The 23,219-nt window shown below is 35.0% G+C and overlaps 4 protein-coding genes and 1 long non-coding RNA gene across 7 annotated transcripts; 3 read left to right on the top strand and 2 right to left on the bottom strand.

The window, feature by feature from the left end:
• The first annotated feature begins 614 nt into the window (after nt 1-614).
• LOC127252704 (ATP phosphoribosyltransferase 2, chloroplastic-like) lies at nt 615-5,266 on the top strand. Its single transcript, XM_051276995.1, has 11 exons — nt 615-974; nt 1,093-1,152; nt 1,347-1,460; nt 1,688-1,753; nt 1,852-1,959; nt 2,066-2,149; nt 4,071-4,172; nt 4,257-4,370; nt 4,443-4,523; nt 4,613-4,732; nt 4,817-5,266. The coding sequence occupies exons 1-11, from the start codon at nt 741-743 to the stop codon at nt 4,910-4,912; spliced, it is 1,179 nt and encodes a 392-aa protein (XP_051132952.1). The 5' UTR covers nt 615-740; the 3' UTR covers nt 4,913-5,266.
• A 924-nt stretch (nt 5,267-6,190) lies between these two features.
• LOC127252694 (nifU-like protein 2, chloroplastic) lies at nt 6,191-9,132 on the bottom strand. The gene is made up of 4 exons (XM_051276982.1): nt 8,907-9,132; nt 8,670-8,781; nt 7,307-7,617; nt 6,191-6,616 (listed from the first exon to the last, which is right to left on the bottom strand). Exons 1-4 carry the CDS (start codon nt 9,033-9,035, stop codon nt 6,425-6,427), a joined length of 744 nt encoding a protein of 247 aa, XP_051132939.1. The 5' UTR covers nt 9,036-9,132; the 3' UTR covers nt 6,191-6,424.
• Nucleotides 9,133-12,823: 3,691 nt separating this feature from the next.
• Nucleotides 12,824-15,280, top strand: LOC127252467 (uncharacterized protein At5g49945). Its single transcript, XM_051276649.1, has 3 exons — nt 12,824-13,969; nt 14,476-14,679; nt 14,761-15,280. Exons 1-3 carry the CDS (start codon nt 12,878-12,880, stop codon nt 14,986-14,988), a joined length of 1,524 nt encoding a protein of 507 aa, XP_051132606.1. The 5' UTR covers nt 12,824-12,877; the 3' UTR covers nt 14,989-15,280.
• Nucleotides 15,281-15,413: 133 nt separating this feature from the next.
• On the bottom strand, nt 15,414-21,132 carry LOC127252468 (uncharacterized). 3 transcript variants are annotated; one of them, XM_051276651.1, is made up of 10 exons: nt 20,810-21,132; nt 20,640-20,693; nt 20,484-20,561; nt 19,731-19,784; nt 17,601-17,683; nt 17,210-17,309; nt 17,055-17,117; nt 16,685-16,930; nt 16,512-16,572; nt 15,414-16,423 (listed from the first exon to the last, which is right to left on the bottom strand). In XM_051276651.1, exons 1-10 carry the CDS (start codon nt 21,068-21,070, stop codon nt 16,320-16,322), a joined length of 1,104 nt encoding a protein of 367 aa, XP_051132608.1. In that variant the 5' UTR covers nt 21,071-21,132; the 3' UTR covers nt 15,414-16,319. The 3 variants fall into 3 exon arrangements, with proteins under 3 accessions (XP_051132608.1, XP_051132609.1, XP_051132607.1); XM_051276652.1 differs by having other exon boundaries at nt 17,601-17,680; nt 20,640-20,696; nt 20,810-21,131; XM_051276650.1 differs by having other exon boundaries at nt 15,415-16,423; nt 20,640-20,696; nt 20,810-21,130.
• Nucleotides 21,133-21,921: 789 nt separating this feature from the next.
• LOC127252470 (uncharacterized) lies at nt 21,922-23,219 on the top strand. Its single transcript, XR_007839088.1, has 3 exons — nt 21,922-22,064; nt 22,605-22,779; nt 22,869-23,219. It is a non-coding gene; the product is annotated as an uncharacterized LOC127252470 (long non-coding RNA).

Raw genomic sequence — 23,219 nt, 5'->3', positions numbered from 1 at the left:
AATATCATTATATTTGTATAAAATTTTTATACAAATATCATTATATTTGTATTATAAGATACTAATAAAAATATTTTTGTTATTTTTATTTAATTTGTACTTATATTTTGATATAATAATTAATATTCAATTATATAAAAAAAAAACAAATATAAACGTGGAGGGAGGAGTACTATTTTAATATAATAATATATTAAATATATAATATATTTTTATTGTAAATATTGACAATACTAATTATAGGAAATTGATTTCGAAATCGTATAAATTTTTAAAATTTTGTCAGTGCTAATAAAATTGTTACTCCATCTGCTCATTTACAATGTCTATATTTACTTTTGGGGCACGATGTTTAAAAAATAATAGTATTTTTAATTATCGTGAGTAGCTAAAATAAGTAATGTAATAATATTTTTGCATTTGTGAAAAAAAAATAGAATATTTAATAAAATATTAATTTTTAAATTAAATATCCTAAAATAGAAATATATAAATTGTAAACGAACGGAGAAAATATAATATAATAATAAAAATTATAAATATATAATTAATGAAAGAAAAAATTATGTTAAAGCGACAAGAGTAGACAAATTATTGGCTTGTAATGATTTCTCCCTTTTGTTTTTTCCTTTTAACCTATAATAATAAGGGGAGTTCATTTCCTGGTCGTATCACATCAGCAATCTCTATCGGCGGCGGCGGCACGGCGGCGTTTGATTTCTTTGGTGGAGAGTTGGAATATGTCTCTGGTGCGTACGATCTTCCTACAATGCCCTCCGATTCCGCATTTGCCCACTGCGTTCTCTTCCAGAGGTACGGTTTCGGTGAAGTTCGACGTTTCCTGTTGCTGCGTTGCCACGCCGGAGACTCTGGTCAGAGAGAGCGTGGATGAGAAGCGGTTCCAGAGAACCGAAGTGCGCCTCGGCTTGCCGAGCAAAGGTCGAATGGCGACCGATACTCTCGATCTTCTCAAGGTGCGTGCGTGTTGGTGTTGGTGTTGGCGATAATTCTGAAGTTCATGCTTCTGGAGAGAAACTGATTCTGTATTCATTATTCGTTTATTTACTTTTTGTGGCGGTTGTTTCTGCGAAGGATTGTCAATTGTCCGTGAGGCAGGTGAATCCGAGGCAATACGTTGCTGATATTCCTCAGGTGCGTTTGTTTCAGCCATTGGAGTATTTATAAGCATCTCCGATTTTAATTAGCTCTGTTGTGTTGGGATGAAGCTTTCGTTTCACTTGGAGAGTGCGATTCTACAGTTGAAAATGATTTATCATATCTGTTAGGGCTGACAGTTATATATGCATAAATTGCTTTTTTTTTTTTTTTCCTATGTAATGTTACAGATTCCAAGTTTAGAGGTTTGGTTTCAACGCCCTAAAGATATTGTGAGGAAATTGGTATCAGGAGATTTAGACCTTGGAATTGTTGGTTTGGACACTGTAAAGGAATATGGACAGGTAAGACATGTAGATCAGAATCACTTTCTGATGAAAATGGCAATACTTTTTGTATAATTTCGCAATGGATTTGTTACAGTCTTCCTAGAATCGAATAGTTGCTATGGAAGCTCCTCAAGAGTTTGGAAACTGATATGATATAATCACAACTTCGCCACAATTCCACTATGAATTCATTGTTTTGGTATCTTGCATAAGATTCTTATAGTTTAAAATACTTGCTCTAGGGGAATGAAGATCTTGTTCTTGTCCATGATGCTCTTGACTTTGGAGATTGCCGTCTATCTCTAGCAGTAAGAAGCTCTTTATAATCTTGATCAATGTACTGCTAAACCTTCTTCATCTGCACTCTCCTATGATCTAAAAGTATAAACCTTTTCTATGTTCTTAGATTCCCAATTATGGCATATTTGAGGGTATAAATTCTTTGGAAGAGTTAGCACAGATGCCACAGTGGACACCCGAGAAGCCCCTAAGAGTTGCCACCGGCTTCACACATGTATGATTTACAGATGAAATTTCCATATTTAACCTTTCAATATATTTTTCTTTATACTTTTATTTTGGGAAGATATCAAGTTATCGTATATTGTTGTTGTATGCAGTTGGGTCCTAAGTTTATGGAAGAAAATGGCCTAAAGTATGTGAAATTTTCTACTGCTGATGGTGCTCTGGAAGCAGCTCCAGCTGTAAGTGTTACTTTCTACCTGTATCTGCAAACATGATCTCCCGCAACTCTTATGACATGATCTTAACCTTTTTGCTACTTTGGTTGTGTGCTTGCTTTTCACTACTTTCTTGGTTGCTGTAACTCATTCTCATGATTTATTTTTCCGTAGGAGCAGAACAGTTAATAGAAGTTAATTGTGTGGCCACTGCTAGGGTGAATGAAAAGTAAAAAATAAATAAGCAGAACAGTTAATAGAAATTAATTGTATGGCCACTGCTAGGGTGAATGAAAAGTTAAAAATAAATAAGCAGCAACCGATAAGAGATTAGAATAGTTTTTTTTGTGAAAAAATGTAGCTGATGCACTAGAGAAGTTGATTGAGAAAGGAATGAATTGTTAGATTCAGATTATTCCATGTAAAGTTTTTGGAATTCTTTTCGGTGATCCAATCCGGAAGGTTTCTAGCAATCAAATTACTGTACTTGATCTAGTTTGCCTACTAAGTTGTATAAAAATTTCTGTGAGAACTTGATACTAATAAATATGGATTAATAATAGTCAGGGCAAGATTAGTATTTTGGGATCTTATTATCAAATCTTGCAACATATCATTTTTTATTCCTTTCTGTATTCATGCTTGGAATTTGACGAACTTCTCACAGTTCATATGAAAACGGTCCAACAAGTCATAGTTTGTCTATGTGGCACGACCTTTCTTGGCCATTCATGATTTATTTTTATTTGGGCTCTAAACTTTCCAACTCTATAAATATTAAGAACTGAGGTAACTGCTTGCTATCATCTTGTCAGTTTGAGTGCAGTGTGGATAAGAATTAAGAAATATTTACAACACTAGAATAGTATGTAAATTTTGTACAAAATGTTGCTTATACATTGCATTCAGCAAGTACCACCAGTCACCACACAGATATTTGTGCAGGAACACAAATATTCATGTAGATAATTAACTAGATTGATTTTTCTTATTTGCTGCTTCGTTGTGCCAATTCATTTGAATTACAGTAGTACTTTGATTACATTCCCTCTTGGACTGAAGATGGTGGAACCATAGTTGTCAATAGCGGCTTAGCGTAGCAGAGAGGCACTCTGCCGTTATGACCGCTCCGCAATTCTGCATTTACGCAATAACGGCGTAGCGGCCTATAATAGCACTCTGCTATGCTACGCTATACCGCTATAGTAGCTCATTGGAATATGTTTTAACACGTAAATAATTTAATTTATAAAATGCATATTTTTTTATTATAATATAGACAAAAAATAAACTAACATTTATCTCAAATCTTAACTAAATATTTAGATTCTATCCAAATAAGAACTAAATTAGAAAATCAAAAATTGCAAGATTTGGTTTATATAAAGTATAATCAAAATTTGTTAGATCGTTTTCGTAGTAATTGGTCCTATTGTTTTGAAAACGATATTGATGATTCCGATCAGTGGTTGATTAAATAAGTTGATAATTACGGAGGACAAGTTAGTCTTTGACAAGAATAATTTGATTAGGAGAATTGTTGTTCTACTTGAGCTAACGGGCTGATTTTTACACTAGGATGCAAACATCAATACAATAATGAGAAACAAAGGTATAGATACTTCTAGATCTAAAAAGGAAAATAATATTATGTAAGGTGACGAACTTACAATAGAATAAATGGATGAGAGTGAAGAAGAAGAGGAGGAATTTATTGAAAAAACTAATTAAGCAGTGAGGATGACGACAACGAGGAATAAAATTCTTTATCAGATTTTGAATCTGATTAGCTTTGATATATTTCTATCACACAATAGTGATCTAATTGTTTTTGCTTATATAACTATCTAACAGTTATGTTCATATCTTTTTTTTTTTTTTTTGACATTTTATTAATTTGAATGATAATTATGGTTGTCGTTATTTTTTGTTTGTTTGTTTTTAGATGGGAATAGCCGATGCTATCGTGGATCTTGTGAGTAGCGGAACCACATTAAAAGAGAATAATCTAAAAGAAATCAAAGGTGGAATCATCTTGGAGAGTCAGGTACTTAGCCTCCAATGCAACTTCATTTTCGGACAACAGTTAGAACATCTACCCCTCATTCGAATTAGGTTTGGATTACTTCAGGCTGTATTCGTTGCTAGTAAAAGGTCATTGATCCAGCGAAAAGATGTGCTCGATGTAACTCACGAAATGCTCGAAAGACTGGAAGCACATTTACGCGCTGTTGGTCAATTCACAGTACGCCTCATTCCACCATTGATTAATAACATTACCCGATCAATATACTCTTACTGTTTGTTTCCATGGCAGGTATCTGCCAACATGAGGGGAAGCAGCGCCGAGGAAGTAGCCGAGCGAGTACTCACCCAGCCATCTTTATCCGGCTTGCAGGTCCGGATAATGATAATAAGACGCAGACTACCACATCCATTGATAGTTCCTATCGCGAATTTTGCTTCTTACATGGTAATTCTTTGCAGGGCCCGACAGTAAGCCCAGTTTTTCGAATGCGCGATGGGAGTGTTGTAGCTGATTATTTTTCTGTAGTTATTTGTGTGCCGAAAAAAGCACTTTATAAATCCATTCAGCAGCTTCGGGCGGTAAGGCGCAGATTTTATACCGTAGCCGTAGTGTTGGATATAACAGCTTCGAGTGAGAAATTAAGCTTGCTTTGTATGTTGCAGATCGGAGGGAGTGGTGTTCTGATTAAGCCTCTGACTTACATCTTTGACGAGGAAACTCCTCGATGGTTAGAACTTCTTTCGACTTTGGGGTTGTAATATCGGGATCGACTACCGGCATTGCTATGGTGTTTGTTGGCAGGGGGGGCAGAGAAGGTTTTTGTAAGTCTTAGACTTAGCCTCAAATCAAATGTTCTCAGCTGGTTCTTACATTACATTTATAGGATTATTGCTTGCTTGTTTGTTTACTGGTTACTCTGTCCAGTTGAATGAATACACATTAGATTAATAATAGTAGTAGTGGTTATGCTATTAAGTGTTAATTTCTTTCGCAAGACTATCATGTCATGAAATGGCCAAAGCCAAGACTATCATGTCATGAAATGTTATGCTATTGTTTGGGGTTTGGATTTTGAGGTGGGATTTGAATAGTAAAAGTTTTGAATTTGAATAGTTGTACGATGTGATATGAATGTGATGTTTTGAATATAAAATTGATTTTTAGTATAATATAAAAAATAAAATAGGTGTTTGATTTGATGTTTTTGGGGGGAAAAATGGGATAAACAGTGGATATAAAATCCAATCCCCAAACAAACAAGTATAGTAAAACTGTTTATTTGATCAAATTAATATAATGTTAATTTAATCATATCAATATATAAAATTACACAATATATATTGTTTATTTTTATGATAGGTGATTTGACAAAGAAGCATGAGATCTAGGGTGCGTTTGTTCGAAGAATTTTGCCAAAAATCTACTAATTCATTCAAAAATTTTCCCTAAAAAATATCACATCGAACACGCTTATTTATATCACATTATACAATTATTTCAATTCAAATTTTCTACTATTCTAATCTCAACTCAAAATCAAAACCTCCAAACAAACGCACCCTTATTTGAATAAAGTTGCACAAAAGGATCTATTTACTTGACTGATTTCAATAAAATCTTTATATAGCCAATAACAATAAATCGAAAGCTAGCCAATCCTGACAATGGTTATCAAACAAACAACAATTTTCACAATCCAGAAATAGCATCAAAACCCTAAATTTGCAAATTTCTAATGTAAGCACACCGTATACACACGTATTCAAATTATAGTCCCGCAAAGAGTAGCCAAATTGGTATGGTGAATGAACTTTCGACCGCAAGATCATAGATTCAAAATCTTTGCTAACATCTTCTCAATCGAGTCTGTCGTACCGGGTTTCTACAATATGGTTTTATCTGACTGCTGACATAGCTTGCAAATCATTGCACTTAATCTAAAGGTTTACCCAATGCGTAGTCGAAAAACATCAACCATTGTTCACACATCATTTTTAAAAAAAAAAAGAAGATGAAATTTAAGGATAACTAGGAAATACGATGACAAATTTATTATTGAAATTTGAAATACCAACTCAATAGGTACGTATGTACATGTAAGTAAGTACAACATGCACCTCTCCATCAATTCCTCTAAATTATACATTATAGGTTTAACATTGCTTGCTTACAGCACCACCGTCGTGCTCGGCAAATCAATTTTTCGTAAAAATCATTCAATAGGCACATTCGACTTACTTGGCATAAGTAGACAATGGCACGGCGAAATCTTAGGACAAGAGTTGGACAGCCGCGATGGCTGGAATTTTTTCTCTGAGCTTCTGAGTGACTGCAACTCGTACGGTCATCACACCAGCTGCAGGACCAGAGATCTTTACTTTAACTATTGGCTCCTCGATTTCTACAAGCTCCAATTCCCCGCCTGCTGCTCCAACAAGATACGGCCTAATTTCTTGGAGCACCTAAAATGAGAGATTCGCTTGCATCAGCATTTGTGAGCGGCTAAAATTGTTTATTTAGATATTTATATGCATGTATGTAGTCATGACCTAAGCAGCAGGGCAGTTACAAATGTCATTCCATGTACGATCAAAATTTGAATGGAACAAATGATTTACGAGAGTGTCTACATCAGCATAACAACACTTTACAGGGTAAAATGTCGAAAGACAATCTGAGTTTTATTTATTAGCAGATAATTATCCGTCGATACATTAAATTATATTAGGGGATTGGACGAATAATCTTATCTAACAAAATCAGGCGGGATCAAAGACCTGAATGATTATTTAATCCCAATAGTAAAATTGGATCATAATCATTTATTTAGTTCAGCAATACCAGGCTTCTAAACTAATCTCGGAATCTTGTTTAGTAACATATGATTGCGCATGATGCAAGGTAAATGGATTAAAAGAATGATCGAACCACCAAGAAAATACGGTTGCAAAAGACAGAATTTGTTCTCACTATTCGCCTGCTAACCATTTTCACTAAAAATTCATAAACATCATTCTGTTGTAACATAAAAAATGCTTTCCATTTTTTTTTTTTATTTATCTTTTTGGACATGGAATTCAGACGATACTTGGCAGTGCATTGAATTTGTGATCATTAAAGGAACACGAACAAGAGTTGAAACAGTTGTTTACCTTCTCAATGTTTTCTTCATTGAGCTCCAGGCCAGTTTCTTCATCAGGAATAGACTCAACAGCAACAACTTCAGGGATCTTTTCCATCAGACGACGCTCAATACCCATTTTCATTGTCATTACAGAACTCGGACACGACCCGCATGCCCCTTGCAACTTTAATTTCACAACATTTCCATCGATTTCATGCAATGCAACATTGCCCCCATCAGCAATGAGATAAGGTCGGATTTCATCCAGCACAGTCTCAACATTTTCTGCCGTTAGTGGCAATTCCACAGCTGAATCGGGAGTAGCAACCGCCTTTATAACTACACAGCATTAAAACCATATCTTCAACATCATGTTACATATTGCAATATTATCCTATAGACTAAAGCCACAAATGCTTCGAGCATGTCTATTTAGTGTTCATACTTTATAGTATTAAGTATTTTTGTTGTGAAGCATAAAAAATCATAAAAGTGTTATAGAGAATGATATTTTGTGTGTTTTTGTTTATTTTCATTGTTACCAGCATATACTAATACTACCTTCGTCCGGCTCTAAGGGTTTCATTTAACTTTTTGTGTGTTGATCTTTGAATATTAATTATTATATCAAAACATAGTACAAATTTAGAAAAAATTGCAAAAATACTTACATTAGTGTCTTATAATACTAATAAAAGAACATTTGTACAAAAAATTATACGATATTTTTAATATTAAAGACAATGACGCAAAATGTAAATGTGACCGTTAGAGACGGACGGAGGGAGTATATTTTATTTTTTAGGTAGTACTTTTGAGGAATCATATAGGAATAAAACCTGAAGTGAACACACTCTTTGTTTATGTTAACTCTCAGAATTATTATGTAATTCCCATCTGTAGTAGGATTAAATGATATTAATTTTTACCGTGCACAGGACTTATCCATTCAACATAATTCTAGATTCGATTGGATAATATAATCTAATTACTCTAATCACTTAACAAAACATCCCCTAGATCTAAAACCTAGTCATTCAACATCAAGTTATAGTCGATATAAGTTACAAAATCACTGCAACAAAGTTCCTGGAATCCAAAACTCACATACTGCATATTTCAACGATGAATAAATGAACTTTTCCACAGCATGAAGTTAGGTTTCACTAAAAATTTTGAAACAAAGGTCGATGTCAAAATAGCAGTTTCATATGGAATCCAACGAATTTGAAACACACATGGATAACTCGATTCATCAATATAATGCGAAAAAGCTTAAACAACAAATATTCACCATTCAAATGCTTCAAAGTTCAAACCGACACACCATTTCATCGTTTCCTAATCACTGCTCTCATATAAATCGAAGGAACGCAAATCTAATTGCTCACCTGGCGCCCGAGGAACGGCGCGCGAACCATACCGCGAACGGTGCGACGATGTCCTCCACGCCAGATTAATCCTCCTGGAAAGCAAAATCCGACCGCCGAAGAAGCTCGAAGCCTACAGAAATAATCAGTATACAAATCATAATTCGCAGAAATCCCGAAAAAGTTGAGTTTCCAAACAATCCAAAACCCTAAGTCGCCCGCACAATTTCAAAATACGTCCGACTCGCGGAGACGAACCTGGGGCGAAGGAGGACGGCGAATCAGAGAGGCGGCGGAAGAGTAGGGAGAGCAAGATGGATCTAGGGTCTGGCGGACGCGATAACTGTAAGCATATGCCGGAGAAGCCACCGCCATGGCCGCGTGCATCGGCAAATCGATCGTCTGTGGAAATCTTAAAACGACAAAGATCGATCCTTTTTAGATTTTTTATTTTGTGAGACGGAAAAGTTCTGGTTGCTCCTCGTCTTTCTGTCTATATAATAATTTGAGTGACAATTCCGACTTTTCACCGCATCTTTTTTCCCACCATTATTAAGTTGCAATAAATTTTAGAGCAAAAATCATTGTTGTATGATTTAATATCATAATTATTAATTTTAGTTATATTAAAAAAAATTATCAATTTTGGTACTGAATACGATCGTGTTGGCTTGAACACGGTAGTGGAAAGTGACTGGGCGTCCCAGATGGGCGTCCCAGACAGCCAATACTATTTTTGTCCATATTTTTAACGCAGACCATACTTTCAATATAATCATGTTGCAGCGCATATTTATTATTATTCACTTTTTTGTTTAAAATTATTTGATATAATATATATATATTTATAATTCAATTAAAATATTTTTTACAATTATTTGATAATATAAAAAATAATTAATTTTTAATATTTTAAAAATATATAGAAATAATAATATATTAATATATATATTTTTAATAATCATTATATATATTTTAAAAATTTATAGTAAAAATTTTAAAATATTATTATTAATTATTTTTATAAATTATAAATTAAATTTATTATTTAAAATAATATTTTAAAATAATACTTCATCTGTCCCATGTTGGATGTCTGGATTATTATAGACAAAAGAATTTAGGATAAGTATAATCAGTAGATAATTAAAAATGTATTAGTAAAAATAATTATCATATAATATAAATAATTATAAATTAAGATTAAGATAACTAATTAAAATTAAAAAAAATTAAATTAAAAAATAGTGTGTAATTATTTTCCAGAAAAGGAAAGTGATATGGGATAGGGATGAACAGGCAATGTGGACATGGTAAATGGGACAGATGGAATATTATTAAAAATATATATTAATATATTATTATTTTTATATATTTTTAAAATATTAAAATTGATTATTTTTTATATTATGAAATAATTGTAAAAATATTTTTTTGTTGAATTATAAATATATATTTATATCAAATAATTTTAACCAAAAAGTGAATATAATAATAAATATGACTTACAATATGATTATATTGAAAACATAATTATGAACATGAAACATGAACAAGAACAGAACATGGTTGTGCTGGAACATGGGCAGAAACATTATTGTGTTCAGAACACAGGCAGAACACAACGGTATTAAGAAATATAGGGTCAACACGGCCTTGTTGGCTTGAACCAAAATTGATAAATTTTCATTTGAGTGGAACTAAAATTGATAATTTTTTTTTAATGGACAAAAATTGATAATTGTGATATTGAATGAGATTTGCTCAAAATTTTATTTATTATTTTTTTTTTTTGAAAAAATTTATAATGATCCCTATCAAATTTTTTTTTTTTTTTAAAAAAAAACCTATTTAAAATAATTATCAAAAGAAATAAATCATCATTTTTTTAATCCTCTAAATTTTCAAGAGAATAGGTAACGTAAAACTAATTGAGTGGATTGGACTAGATAATGACCGTATTTGAAATACTTCTACATCAAACACGGTTACGATTTGTATCAAACATCACTCCAATTTCTATTATAGTAATTGTACCACATTTCGTTAAAAAATAATTTAAGAATAATTTTGGAAAAATATTTTTGATTAAAAGAAAAAAAAATGATTGAGACTATTATTATTTTTTGCTCCAAGTTCTACAAGTAAATTTCTATTTGATTTTAATTTGACATTTAATTTTTTTTAAAAAAATTATGTATATTTTTAAAAAATATACTTTTATTGATAATTGAGCAAGAATAATATTATTTTATTTGAAATATAAAAATAAATCAACATTATGCAATTTCATGTAAAAAAAAAAAAAAAAAAAACGGCACACATTCATTCATTCAGAATTTCATTCAGAATTAAGGCTTTGTTGTCCCGTAAGGGATAATCAGTGGTGGGGGGATTGGACGTGTAACCGTGAGGTCATGGGTTCAAACCCTGACGCCTCAAGATGCAATGACCGTATACTCGAGGCAAGAATATCGACGCCTCCGAACACAGTCTCGTGAAGTTGAGGCATCAACGAGGCATTCGAAGGCTCTTTCTCCCTCTCTTATATGCTCAACTCCCCAAATATTCCAAAATCTACCGCTCTTAAACCTCGATTTTTTTTTTTGGCGAATCGTCAAAAAGTTAGTACATTTTTTATCATGAAATCATCTATTGTACAAGCCGACCAACAAATTTATTTTTCAAAAATCAAGATTTTGGGTGAATTCGATTTTGATTTGGAATTCCAATTTTGATTTGAATTTTGATTCGTGCTATTTCGATTTGGATTTCGATTTGGGTGATTTGAGCGATTTCGATTTAGATTTACCATTCTTCGATTTCGAACTTATACTGAATCATCGGTTGGCAAAAACTATAGGTTGAATGAAGTTTAGACATATTGAGAATAAAAGTTTGTATCTGCACTGAACTCTATTGGTTTGGTTAATCTTTTGTTGTTTGATAAGGCTCAATTAGATAGACATGCCAATGAACAAATTGAGTTGTCATTTTTATGTTTGAAGTCTGACTTGTTACGGAAAAATAGCATGCTATGCACTTCAACTTCATTCGGCTCATATTAAACAATATATTTTTTTTTTTTGTTGGAATAATTTAAATTACTTTGAAACGTCAACATCTATTAAGTATGCACAATCTTAGACTTGGACCCTTGCATTATCCACTGATGCACATACGTATTTACGAAGATGTTTTCAAGGTTCATAATATGACGTTCCAAGAACTAACATTATGTTGTAGTCTATAAAATTTCTTCTTGAAGGAACGTGCAAATAAATATTATTATGAATGTTGCTAATTCTTTTTTCGGCACTAAAAAATTTAACTTATATGTTTCTATCATTTGAAAACAAAAAAAAAAAAAAAAAACATTTTTTTTTGTGATACAATTATCTCGGATTGAGATTGTGTATTAATATTGAACTATTGAATTAGGTGATGTACCTGTGCAACTGGTCTCCATGCCATGAATTTGTGTTTGATGAATTACTTATGTTCTTGGTAAGTTTAGTGTACATTCTGAAAGTTTTAGGTACCAAAATAATGATCAAGTCTATTTAAATGTGACTAGTGTATGTTCCGAAAGTTATAAAATAATAATACAATAGTAAGTACTTGGAAGAAAATATAAATATTTAATAGATATTTTGTTTGGGAGTTTGGATTTTGAGTTGAAATTTAAATAGTAAAAATTTCAAATTAAAATAAGTATTTGGTTTAATATTGAAAAAAAAAATTGATAAATAATTTTGAGAAGAATCATAAAGGATCACACCCTAAATTAACATTACAAAAAAGTGGTCTCGTAAGGATGACCCGGTGGTGTAGGGGTTGGACTTGTGACCGTAAGATCATGGGTTCAAACACCCAACGTCTCAGGTAATCTGCCACACATGGTTCGTTTAGTATGACTTTTCCGTCGGACTTGGTTTTCAGAGTATTAAATTCGACCGAAGTATACCCAGTGGAGACTTTCGAGTAGCTGCCTGATCTTTAGTCTTTAGAGACAGAGTTGGTCCGGCCGGCCACATTAGTGAAGTATTATGGGCTGTTTACCCGACCCGTTAAAATAGCCCATCCAGCTTAAACATGATCGATCTGGGTCACCCGGCCCGTTTGGAAATTCAAATAAAAAAATATAAATGTATATATTATATATGGCCGTATATTTTGGGTAGCCTTTTGGTTTGGTGTAGAGATCAAATCAACGCACAGTTCCATCAATGGCGAACAGGCGATCTTCTTCTTCTTCCTCTCTCCTTGTAGCTCCTCTCTCTCTCCTCCTCCCCAGAGGCGACACCTATCTCTACCTCTTCGCTCTCCTCTCCCTCTTCTCACTCCTCCTCCAACACCTCTCCGCCGCCCCCACAACCCCCGACCTACACTTCGAGGGTTTCGATGCAGATGAGGATGAAGATTTCGACCGCGGCGATGAATTCGTTTCCAATCTCCGATCCCCGCCGCCACCGATCTCTCTTTCTACTCCAACTCCAGAATCTCACCACGGACCGCCCGATTCCGATCGATTCCGGCAGCAGATTCATGCGGCACAGTCGGAGCAGAACCCTAAGCCGGCTTCGACGTCGTCTTCTTTCGATTATTGGGATGAGGATGAGTTCGAAGGAATTCCTGAGTCCTTGAATCCGCCATCTGAGAATGACGTGCTTCCCGAACCTGCCGCCGCCGCCGCCGCCTCCGAATCTGAATCCGACTCGGAGAAGGACGTGAAAGCCGATGAGAAGATCGAGAGGAAGCTCAGCTCTTACACGGTTGAAATCGTGTGCATTTCTTTTCTAATTATGTTCACAGTAAATTATTTCACTGGGAAAAGAGAGAATGAGAATCTAGCTTTAGCTTGGGCCAGTAAATTCGCTACCAAAGACTCTATATTCGATAAGAATTTCAGTTTGTTAGGAGTTGGGGAGACGGACGACTCGCCATTGCTATTGCAGGAAGCTAAGAATGTATTCAAGTTCTATGCTAGTGGTAGGAGGTTTTGCTCGGGATTGCTGGCCACAATGGAGCTCAAGAGCAGGCATGATTTGATCTCGAAGCTCTACAATATGGTCGTGCCTTGCAAGGACGAGATTACTTTTGAGGTTTATATGAACGATGATGCCATGGATCAGGTGGTTTTTGCATTGGCAAGGAAGAAATTGGCAAAGACGATGCAGAAGGAGACTAGAGACTTGCAGAGATTTGCAGCATTAGTTACCCCACCTAATGGGAGAAAATGGGTAACTGAGGAGCTGCAAGTGGTGTCAGAGTCGAAGGAGGTTGCCGGAGATCTGATCAATGATGTTGTGCTTGATCAGGTAATTGCGCCCGCACTTTTCTTTTTGTCAATATGTGCTTTTCGGTATTGATTAAATTTGTTGTGTGCATTTATAGAGTCAATCTTAAGGATTTGTTGTTGATAGAATGTCTCATAGGATGAAGTATACACGACAGCGTCGCACTTTTTATATCGGGATTGGCTGAATAACTTGTCGTATTCGGAACCATATCAATTTTAGATCCATCATTGATTTTGTTAATCTCAACAATTAAAATGATCTTTTGGGTTTTTTGTGTTTGGGTTGGGGGTTTGGATTTTAGTTTAAATAATGATATGATATGATGTTTCGTGTGAAAACGTATAATTTTACTAGAAAATATGGAGACTTAATAGGAAGAAACCGAAGGAACAAGCTACTTGAATTTAAGGCCAAATTGTCGTATGCTGTTTGCGACAAATGTGAATTAAATTTGCATCTTTTATAAGGGATCCACCCTTTGCATGTAGAGTACACAATGATATTTTTCTTCGGAATTTATGAAGGTTTTTGGCGAGAAAGCTTTCGAGAAATTTGGAAGGGGCTTCATCTCAATGCACTTTTCTGATCAACACATGGGGTCACATAAAAAAATGCTGGTGTTCAAGTTTGCTCTACCTGATGTTGATAAAATGGCGGACATGACTCGACTGGTCGCCCTAGTTCCCTATTACATCGACCTAGTCGGGAAATACAGGCTCAGCTCGCACGTAAGTAACTAACTATACCATATTTGGACCATTTAATTGATACATAATAGGTAACTTTCTAAAAACTGAGTTGTTTGTCAGGCTCGATCCAAAACAGAATCAGCCCGATCAAAGGTTGCTCAAGAGCTCTACAAAGAACTCCAGAATGCCAGGCAAGAAGCACTGCAGAAAAAGAAGGCAGAACAGAGGAAGAAACTGGAAGAAGCCGAAGCAAAGCTGAGCGCAGAGGCGCTACGCAAGAAAGAAGCCAAAGACCGTGCGCGCCAAATGAAGAAGGCGATGCCAAAGATTAAGATGACTAGAGCCTAACTAGGTAATGAGATTCCCACCTTAAACAACATATTCTCGTATCGTATCAGGTGTTGTCAATTGCATTAGGTTCACTTATCTTTCGAACTAATGGAGGGGGTCTATTATTTGGTCATATCATTCGACCCTACCACTGCCAGTCGTGGTTCTTGAGTGTAGCAATAGTTGTTATATTATGACGGCACCTATAGAACTCTGTTAAGCACCTTTCCTTGTTACTCAGAGAACAGTTTTAAGTTCGTATTCGTGGTTGAAGAAGTAATCAGATCGAAACCTAGTGAAGTTGCCCTTACCCCTCATTGCCTCTTTCTTTACATTCTTGAAGGTGTCTTTTAGCTCTCTGCATTTCTTTGTTGGGTTGTGTTTTTTCTTATTTGCTGAATGAGCCCAAATATACATGCAATGTTCATACATATATGGGGTGGCATTGGGCGCTGATAGTCACTAATTAACATGTTGCCGATTGATTAATAACTATTAGATTATACTCCATCCCAAACAAGGTGCAATATTTGTTTTTGACACGAATTTTTAGGTGGATAGTAGTATTAAATAGGATAATTAAAAATTAAATGACAGGATATTTGGGACGACGGCTGGAGGGAGTATTTTATAATCTAATGGCTTGTATTGACTTAGGGGTATAACAATAATTTCTCATTCTTCTGGTTAATATTTTGAGGAAACAATTCATATTATATTATACAGACACAAAATTTGATAAGCTTGTTTGATATTTTTTAGCATCCTACATAGTCATTTCCAATCCTTAACCAACTTCATTTTACTTTTATGAGCAATAGTATTTTCATTCTCAATCTAAATCATATACTACATGCAACCAAAAAACATATTATTACTTAATTTACTGTAAGCATTTTGGATTTTATCTGTCAGTATTTGCACATTTTTAATTGAAGTGTTAAGCATACGGAACTACAATATTCACAACGACTACGATGACAAACAAAATTTGGATATTGATATCGATGATGAGGCATAATGGTTGCCGAAAAGAATGGAAGAAGGGGGTGACTGTAATCGATGGTGGAGAGAGCAGAAGAAAGGAGAGAGAGATGTCAGTTGTCGGCGACACGGCTAGAGGGCTCCGGCAATTGGAATTGGAAGAAGAAATTGGTGATGATTCAAAGAAAGATAAGTGGTACGAGCAGGAATGGGAGAAATTAATCCTAAATTAATTTGAAATTTCGCACTCTAAAAATTAAATTAAAAAAACTATCATACCCTTGTTTAATCTAAACCATTAAATTTTAATCCAAATTTACTCGGCAATGCTTGTTTGCGTGTTTCCTTTTCAATGCATGAAAAAACTAGCTCGAAGGGAGATCGTACTTGACATGTCCAAGGTAGAGACCGCATGCCGGCGCCATTGGACTTGCAGCTGCGACATCCTTCGCTTCCAATATTCGTTCAACTGAATCACAATAAGCAGCAGCAATACAGTCACTATAAGTCCACTGATACATATCAAAAAGTTTATAGTGTTATTTATACATTCATACCATCAGAAACCGAGATGTTGCCCGTTCCTACGGCCTTCAGAACCCCGACAAGCAATCTAACCTGCGTAACAAGAATCTCATTCCATGAATATAATAAAATGAGATTTAGGAGAGGGAAGAAAGAAACACGCGCGTGCGCACGGGACAAACTTGATAAAATGTGAAGGAAAAACCTGATGGTAGAGGAAGGAACGAGCCCGTGCAGTAACTACCACGCAATGGTGTCTTCTCCTTACACCAAATTCTTGGCCATAATTCTGTGTTTTGAGCATAGAGTCAGGAGTATCGACCTCTGAGCTCGGGAATGTACCTTCCATGTTGCCATCATAGTGGGTCCTCTCCATTATAGTAGGAAAATATGGGCTTGAAGCAACCTCAGTAACAGTCAGCTCCTCCAAAGTTCTTATCGGCGATTTAGCCTGTCAATCCGTAGGTTCTATTAATAGGAACTAAAATAAATGTTGGAGAAAGATTCAACAAATTGAGATCAAATAAATGGGAGCCATTTGCTAAAGATTATTATCCTGGGAAGAAAAAACAAACCTGACATGCAGCAGCCCGGAATGAACTAAAATCATGACGTCCGACGAGCAATCGGCATGCTTTCTGGGTACAAAGAGAAATAATTTGCTAATGATGGAAAGAATTTAATGGTAGTCAGAAAGGAAAATGACAGTTACAGTAATTGGCTACTCAACCCGCATAGATAAAACATCAAGTTCCTCGGGAATATGCCATGCTCGATCTTTCTCAAAAGCTGATAGAGGTTCTGAACCTGACAGCAGTCTATAGAAGTACCTAGAACAAAATAATTGAGACAGAATTCAAAAATTTTAGGATCTATGATGCATACAATCGAAAGATCGAATGAATAACCTGAATGATCAAACAAAAGCAGTCAGGCCGTTCAATTATATTTATTAGCTTGCTATTATTTTTTACTTTATATCTCATGATTCGAAATTGTCCAAATATAAAACTCGCCCAACTTGTTCCACAACTTCAAAAGAATGAAATGTATTTTAGGAGCAAATGCCTATCTAAACTTTTTATAGAAATTACCAATTCGCAAGGTTTATTAATACCTACGTGCGTTCCTGAGCTTTATATCGAGCATGGAAATCAGCAGGAACACACCGAACATCCACCACCATTATATCACCATCATTCTTCTGGAGAACAACAAATCAAACATACACATAGATAAGAGTTATTGACAAGTCTAGCCTCTACAAAGATTGAATAAAAATAATGTCGAATCTATTCATATCTAGAGTGGTGATTTGAGTCAAGTCAAATATCTCAGTTTTGGATTAGTCTCCGAGCTTTTAGCAAGCCACGGTCAAGCTCGCTTAATTACTTAACGAACTTGAGTTCGCGCTCATTATAATTTAATTTTGGATTGAGCACAAATTTTTATCTCTTATGTATTAAAAGTATAAATTGAGTTTACCTTACCAAGCCTTATTGAGTCGAGCTGATAGCACAAGAACTTAAGATTTCAAAGAGTTAGATTTTATTAATAACCAAGGAACCAAGCTAAAACCGTGAAGTTGAAGGGAATCTAGGATGGCTTATAATGTCTCCAAATAATCCTTAAATACTAGGTCAATACTACTATGGATGGCCTAACTAAGCTAAAAATATATTAGGAATAAATAAATAAATAAGCTAAGGTAATTAATAAAGAACTCTAGTTGTTCAACCTATTGTCATGATTAATTAAAAGCGCACTTGTTCTTTCTCCCCTCTCATGAGTAAACCTTCAGCCATGCCCACTTTGTATCAACTATATCTCTCTTGAGAACTTCCAAAGCGCAAAATTCCACCTCGTCGAGCCAAGTCACATCATCTGAGAGAAGACCGCGCAACTGGACAAGGACTTGAGGAACCATACTTCCGGTACATTTGATTATTCGTTTGTCCAAAACAGCTTCAGGATCATAAATTGACAGCAGCTCGACCTCTTGGGTATCAGGTAAATAAGGTTTGATTGGGTGATTGCTCAACACTCGATGAAGTTGGGACACATGAAACACAAGATAGATACAGCTAGTGGCTAGGAGATCGAGGTTATATGCGACCTCTACCATGCGGCGAGGATATGGGAAGGCATAAACTTGTGATGGGTGAATGGGCGCAAGCTATTTTGGTGGTAGGGTCGGACCTTCAAGAATACTAAGTCATCTATCTTAAAGGTGAGCTCGCAACGATGAACTATGGATCTCTGCACCATACGGTGTGGAACATGCTTTAAGTGGTGTTACAGATGTTGCAGGAAGCTATGCAGTGTGGGTGGTGGTCGGCCATAGACAATAGAAAAAGAGTGGTAGCGGCTTCAGTGTAAAAGGAGGTGTTGTATCATAACTCAGTCCAAGGCAGGCAAGCTGCCCATTCCAGGGTTGTTCCGAGCAAAAACAACGGAGATATGTTCCGAGAATTTAAGAAATCAAAGAACTAGATTGTATTATAACCAAGGAAGAACTGCTATTCCTGAGCCAAAAAGAAGTCATGAAATTTAGTGTGAATCCAGATGCCTAATAATGTTTCCAAATAATCCTTAAATACTAGATCAATACTACTACGGACCTAGGCCGACTAGGCTAACAATTTATTAGGAATAAAATAATAAGCTAAGTTTAATAATAAAGAAATCTATTTGTGCAACCATCGGCACAATTAATCCAAGGCACACTTGCTTCTTCTTTCCTCGTCGTGAGTAAACCTTCAGTTGTGAGCACTTCATATCACAAGCCTATTTGACTCAATAATTTTTCAAGCTCAAGTTCAATTCATTACTATGATTAATGAGACAGGTAGAGTTGGAACTATAACAAGCCACACTTTCGATTAGCTCGGCTCACATAACTTTTCTATTCACATCTTCATTTTTATAGATATATGTTCATGATAGAACACAAACCCATTAATAACTCACTGCACTATGCAATTATTAAAACAATAGATCAAAATTGTCTAGTGCTTCCCATCATGACCTTAGATATTACTCCTAGCAACACAGATCAAGATTATAGTCTATTCATGTAAGAACCACAGCCAAGCCCACATAACTACTATCCAAAATTTTAGCTTAGCTTTAATGTTTCTAAATCTAGTCAAAGATTACATTGCACTGTCGGAGATTCTCTTGGAGCAAATGTGTCAACAGCTTAATGATAAAATCACTATGAAAGAGTGCATATAAGAAGGAAATAAAACCTGTAAGAAATGATTGACAGCTCTCTTGACCACTGAAGGTTCATGAGGCGGTAACTGAACACGAAAATGGGGAACAAGTGAGCAATTTAACTTCTCTAAATGGAAAATTAGGTAAAAAAAATAAATAAATAAAACAATTCATGTCATGCCTTGTGCTTCAAAGTTACAATTATGTGTGGATGCAATCTCTCAATGACAAAACAAAGCAAACTAGCAAGCTTTATCACACACAAAAATAAGTAAATAATAACAATCATTCTAAATTGATTCCCCCAAGAAAATTTTTTAATTTCAGTCTCATAATTTGAATACCGCATAAATGAAATATGTTGATTGTTATGGCAAACAATATGGTAGTATCAAGACTGCCACAATTTTTCCTTGAATTAAATATTCCGTAAACTATAAAAACTAAAAAAAAAAAAAAATCTTAAAAGTATGCTACTGGAACTAAATTTGAAGTGGATTTTTCTTGTAAGACAAAATATGTAATTTTACCACAAATACAACTAACTATCCAACAAAAGAGTGAAGGTAAAAGTAACTCATGGAACATATATGAACTCCCCCCATCCCCTCCATTTTTCCTTGGTTTTCATGACCCTTCAACATCTGCTACTGCTGTTTTGACAACCTCAACCGACCTATCGACAAACAAGTCTTGCTACCAATTGCAGGAGGAATTTATTCCTTGTTAGACTAACCAAACACAATCAAACAACAAACTGCATAAAGAAAAGAGAGGATATTCACCACTTCATCAGGCTTTCGTTTGCTGATCCTCTGAGCATCTACATGGCACACATTTGACAAGGCATGAACTCCTGCATCCTAAAATTTAAATTCAAAAAGAGACCGCCATTGCCTGTTGGCAACAATAAATCAAGCTTTATAGAACCGAAAACTCACTGTCCTACTCGAGCAGAATATCGAAACTGGCTGCCCGATAAATTTTCGAAACGCCTCCTTAGTTCAACCAAAAGAAGAGGTGAATTCAGATTAATAAAAATTAAAAATTTATTAGGGCTTAATCATAACAGGACATCGACCATTAGAATAAAACTAAATAAAAGAATCACCTCTAGAACACCGACGACAGTTCTACAGTTGGGCTGCTTTTGCGCGCCGGAGAAACGAGTGCCGATGTACTCAACCGCAACTAAGTATCTCTGCATTCCAGGCTTGGGAATCATAATTTTCTCAACAAACTCTCCCTCGGCCTCGGATCCGTCCTCTTCCTCGCCGCCAGCGTCGAACCTCGCCACCTTGGAAGGGCGTTCCGGGGATTCTGAGCGGTGATGGCTCGATGGTTTGGAGGAGCTGGATTTCTCGTCTGTCATTGGGGGAACTTCACTGCACTTTTGATTTTTGACCGTTGAGGAGTGTTAGGGTTTAACAAAGAAGCAAAGCCATGTCCGAAATTGACAAGGTATTTAAAAAAATTGTTTAATTTTTAGGGTAAATTTTAGGGAAAATTGAAGTAAAATCCTATCAGAAAAATCTACTTGCAATTCGGCTCTTATTAAAACAACTCCAATTGACTGCATTTTTATAATGGATTGTGCTAAAATTATTGGGGGAATGGGCTCCAATTCATTCCTAAATTCCTTTATTTTTACAGCGATGTACAGTGTATTTTTGTATTTTTGTTATTTTTTAGAGTATATTGTATAATTTGATTTTTAAAAAAATAATGTATAATTTTATTTTTTTAAAAAGTAATATAATTTTATTTTTTTAAGAATAATATATAATTTTATTTTTTAAAAAGTGATATATAATTTTATCTTATGTATAATTATATATATGGGTTATATTGTAAAAATAAATTAAAGTTGGGATGTAATTTATAAATATAAAAATTTATATAAAATAATATACTTTTTAGAGTGAAAATTGAAGTAATGAGTTTGAGATGATCTTATAAATCAATTAGACTGTCGTCTCTACTTTATGAATTAAGTTTATTATAGCTCTTCATTTGTATTATCCCCTTCATCATCATTGTATATGCAACATGTACTCGAAATAGACTGATCAATACTTTCACTGTTGTAGTATATATCTATATTACTTCACGCTCTACTTTCATTGTAACCTTATATACTTCTAGATAAATACCGTGTACCTTTTTTTGCGAATTAATAAAAAAAATAATTACCCACTATTTAACCAGGATTGAGGAAGAAAGCCTCCCATAACTCCCCTCAACCCTGTTTTAGACCCTACATCTTTCATTTTCAAGGACCGATCAAGTAGCGACCGATCAGTGCAAAAATATTGAAGAAAAAGACTGACCCACATGCTCCCATTCCTCAGGACAAACTCGAATAAGTAAGTGTCTGGTCGGACCTTTTTTAATTTTTGATTTTGTTGACATTAGTATTTTATACCGTATTTTGTTCAGTTATTTAAGGTGTAAGCCTTGGTCTCGTGTTTGTATGTCTCGGTTAAGTATTGAGGAGTCTTGGGTGATCGGTGTAATTGTGTTTGTTAATCGGATTTGAAATTTTCGTATGTTTTGCCAATGTAGACAGTTGAGTGTTTGATTTTGGCACCGATTTCGGGTGACTTCATTTGTTTAATCTGTGATTTTTGTTAATATTGTAGGTGTATATTTTGTTTAGTTATCCGGAGTTGCATATTTTTATTTTTTGTTTCATTGCACGGTAATTAGTCATATTTGTGGGTTGACAAATATGGTATTATTAGGTACCTCGAGTTGAATTTTTTTAGGTCTAATTTTCTAAGTAATTACTTTTAGGGGACTACTGTGTACTCAGAATGTGTTGTTACGTACTTCTAAAATATTTTGATAAACTTTTAAATAAATCCGAGATTTTGGTAATGTGAACTTATGTTATTTATTTACAGACCAGTGAAGGAATACAAATCGGTTATCAGCCAGTTACCAATTTTCCACAACGAGGTGGAGAAACTGAAGAAACATATGTTGGATGAACATATTAGAGCTATCAAAATGACTCCGTTCGGCTATTTTCTGGACTGCCCGAAGATGAGACTGCCGTGGCACTGCCTTCTTGACTTGGTTAATAACTTTAGCTCGAAGTTCACGTCCCTGAACATATATTGTGTTATTTTTGCAGACGCGATTTTTATCCTTATACCTAAATGCAGTACACTTATGGCCCGTGGTGAGGGAGACGCCCAAGTACGTAAGATGTCGGCATTAAGGTGACACTCTCGACTGCGGTTCTTTGGTTTGCATATTTGCTGAGTGTTACACCTATGCGAATCCGACAATCCATCCCATTGGTGGCATCGGTGGTGAATTTGATAATGTGAAGAGTTACCACAGCCAAAATAATAAAACGTTTGCCCTCCGAACTGTAGACTCCGATGAACAACACAAGATAAGTGAACGTCTGTAATGAATTTGGATGGATTAAGGATTGATTTGGATTTTGTTATTTGTGATTGATTTGGGTAATGTGTTTTCGGATTGAACAGTTGGTTGAATTGGTTTGA

Source organism: Andrographis paniculata, unplaced genomic scaffold (assembly GCF_009805555.1).
Source record: "Andrographis paniculata isolate CXL003 unplaced genomic scaffold, ASM980555v1 Contig46END, whole genome shotgun sequence".
Classification (NCBI taxonomy): domain Eukaryota; kingdom Viridiplantae; phylum Streptophyta; class Magnoliopsida; order Lamiales; family Acanthaceae; genus Andrographis; species Andrographis paniculata.
Note: the sequence above shows the minus strand (reverse complement) of the source record. Positions and strands in the feature narration are given on the sequence as shown.